The sequence below is a fragment of the Trachymyrmex septentrionalis genome, unplaced genomic scaffold (genome assembly GCF_001594115.1).
Source record: "Trachymyrmex septentrionalis isolate Tsep2-gDNA-1 unplaced genomic scaffold, Tsep1.0 scaffold20, whole genome shotgun sequence".
NCBI lineage: Eukaryota > Metazoa > Arthropoda > Insecta > Hymenoptera > Formicidae > Trachymyrmex > Trachymyrmex septentrionalis.
Window position 1 is genome coordinate 1,865,501 of NW_017305180.1, and position 2,919 is coordinate 1,868,419.

The 2,919-nt window shown below is 25.0% G+C and overlaps 1 protein-coding gene across 1 annotated transcript in view; it reads left to right on the top strand.

Annotated features, from left to right (window-relative positions):
* The window catches only part of LOC108747557 (potassium channel subfamily T member 2), an 87,445-nt gene that overhangs the window by 46,500 nt on the left and 38,026 nt on the right, over nt 1–2,919 (top strand). Inside the window, exon 5 of the mRNA XM_018485116.1 lies at nt 2,346–2,420. Within this exon, the coding sequence (XP_018340618.1) occupies nt 2,346–2,420 (75 nt within the window). The remainder of the gene's footprint in view (nt 1–2,345; nt 2,421–2,919) is intronic.

The window sequence follows — 2,919 nt, forward strand, 5'->3', positions numbered from 1 at the left end:
TGACGATTATTTTATTATACAAGATAATTTAACTAATAAATAGTCTCTTAAATAAATTTAAATTAAATAACTTTATGATAATAAATATCATGGATAAAAAAGGTACTAATAGATAGAACTTAACAAATATTTTGTCTATATATTATGAAGCGTCAGTATATATAGTATATATAGTAATATACACTGTTAATTGCCGTTAAATATTCTGTGATAAAACGAGATGGTAATTAGAAAGCGTTTCAAGACGTGGCATTATTTAGAACGTTCGCATAAATGAATACTGTTTAAAATTATTGGAGCTAGTTTAATTTCTCAAATTTTAATATATAATATAAATTTTTCAAGCTATGTTATAGAGAAGACTAGGACTAGTTATCGTACGTTGATTATCAAAATGCTTATAACTCAAAGAGGACATGGCAGAAAAATTTCTTTTTTTGATTGTAGATAGCTGATATAATATTAATTTGTATAAAATGGTTTGCACCACAAACGTTGTATATATCTATTTATAGTGATTTTTAAGAAAATGGAATTGGTGAGTAAATTTTTCTTATCACCTTTTGTTGTCTGTGACAAGTCTTTGGCATTATTAATCGCGATATCTCTATATTCATAGAAAATGACATGTCTTAGAAGATCTTTGCTACAATTAATTAATTATTATTCTGACAAAGTTTATGAATACAATCTCTTTTATGAAATGGCTATGTGAGGTAGATTGACCAAAATGAGATGAGGATGGATAACAACTAATTTTAATATCTTTAGAGAATACATTTTTAGAGAATATACTTACAAATATATATTATATAGATATATATGTTTTTTTATTTTTCACATAGAAACTACAGTACAAAAACAAATTGCATATTTTATGATTAAAATAACTATTTTATTTGTATTAATACCATAATTACTATTATTTCTCAAAATATAGAACTGATATTAAAATAAAAATTGTATTTTTTATATATGTTGTCCATAACAAATATGCTATTGCCAATCCTAGAACGTGTGACAATCAACCTGCAATACGGGGTTAATTGTCACATGTTCGCAGCTTCGTTTAAAGTTAAATAACTTATTTTTACGATATGATAAATTTATGAGTAATATTTTTTTTAATACCTAAAGGATGTAGATATACTATAATGTATATAATATTTCAAAATCAAGCATCCACTTTTTTCTAAAAATCACTAATCAAAAATTGTAATAACTGGCCCCGGTCTCCCCTATTTTATATAAACGTGATTTTATATAAACAGAACGTGAAAATATGTTGTACTGCATTCAAGATATAATTTTAGCAAGCGATATTGTAATATGTTACGTTGAAAATTCTATAAAGAGACTAAAAAAAATAATAAAAGTTGATTTGGAAACAGAATTAGCTTTTCTTATTTATAAAAAGATTTAATTATAAATATCTTTATATAAATAAAGGCTGTTTCCTGTCTTAATTAAAAATTTACTTGATATAAATGCAAAACTTTTATCATCTATCGTACTAAAAAGACAGTCGTTAAGATCAAAGAGACGTATAATACGATGAAAGGCTGTGGTTTAAGTAAAAATGTAATATGCCTGTCACGTTCTCAACGAAGTGCAAGAGATGTACCTACATCTAGTCAGTCCGATCAGTCCAACGATGAGACGAAGAAGTTCTTGATCTGATTATGCACGTATTCATTTTTTCTGTCTCGCGACTGAAGTTAATTACTGCTGGCGTTGATGCGGCAAATGATATTTTTTATGAAGCAATCTAGAAGATATAATTTCCGATTAATCTTCTCGACTGTAATTTCCTACGCTTTTATACTCAGCATGCCGTGATTTAAACGATCGTAGAAATTGTTTTGGTGATTAAGTAAAGTAATATCGAGTACGTGCGTTTTAAAGAAAAAGTTTTTAAGAAAAATAATTAAATAAATCATTATTTTTGTTTATTTTTAACGATTAATACGTGCATAGCAACGTAGATATAAAACATATGTAATTTTTGATAGAAATTTTCTTAAAATTATAAAATTTTGATTTTAAACACTTGATTATATATATTATATTATATTATAAAACTTGAACTTAACTATTAACTGTATAAGATGTTTTATAATAATGATTACAAATAAAAAATAATTTTATGAGTAAAAATAGGTTGCGGGGATATCTTACGTCTAGATTTATTAGTGCGTATTTATCTTCGTAGTATTATATTTACAAAGCTACTTTAGAAAATACAGAACAGCGAAGTGCATGTATACTTTTAAAACGTTATTCACAGTTCCTACTTTGATAAAATTGTCGCTGGGTGTGTTGAGCTGTCTTTGTAATGTTCACAGGGAAATGTCTGGCAGCAGCTTCTATCCTTCCATTTCATCCTGGAATTGGTCAACACGATCCCGTTCACAATCACGGTAAGTCCTTAAAAGAATTTTATTTGTTTTCTATTTTTAGTATTATTTATTTTAATTTAGTAATAATAAAATAAATAATGCATCACTAATATATATCTTTTTATGTTCATTTTTTTATTTTACAGCAATTTTTACAACAAATTTCGTTTGATTTCATATAAACAAATTGTCAGATCGCTAATTTGTATAAATGTTAAAGTATGCATTTTAAAGTAGATTAAAGGAATATGCAAAATAAACTCTAATTTTTTTAAAATTACAAACAAATTTTTAATTTTTCTGATTGTAATTTTATATGTATTTGTTTCTAATATATATCTTTTTTTTCTTAAATATTAATTATTTATCGATGTATAAATCTTAATAATTAATTTAAATAAATAATAATTGTCAATTTTATAGTTAAAAGTTGAAATGTTACACAAAATATAATAAAAAAATTTTTTAGAAGTGTATTACATGTATATATGCACACACACACACACACACACACACACAC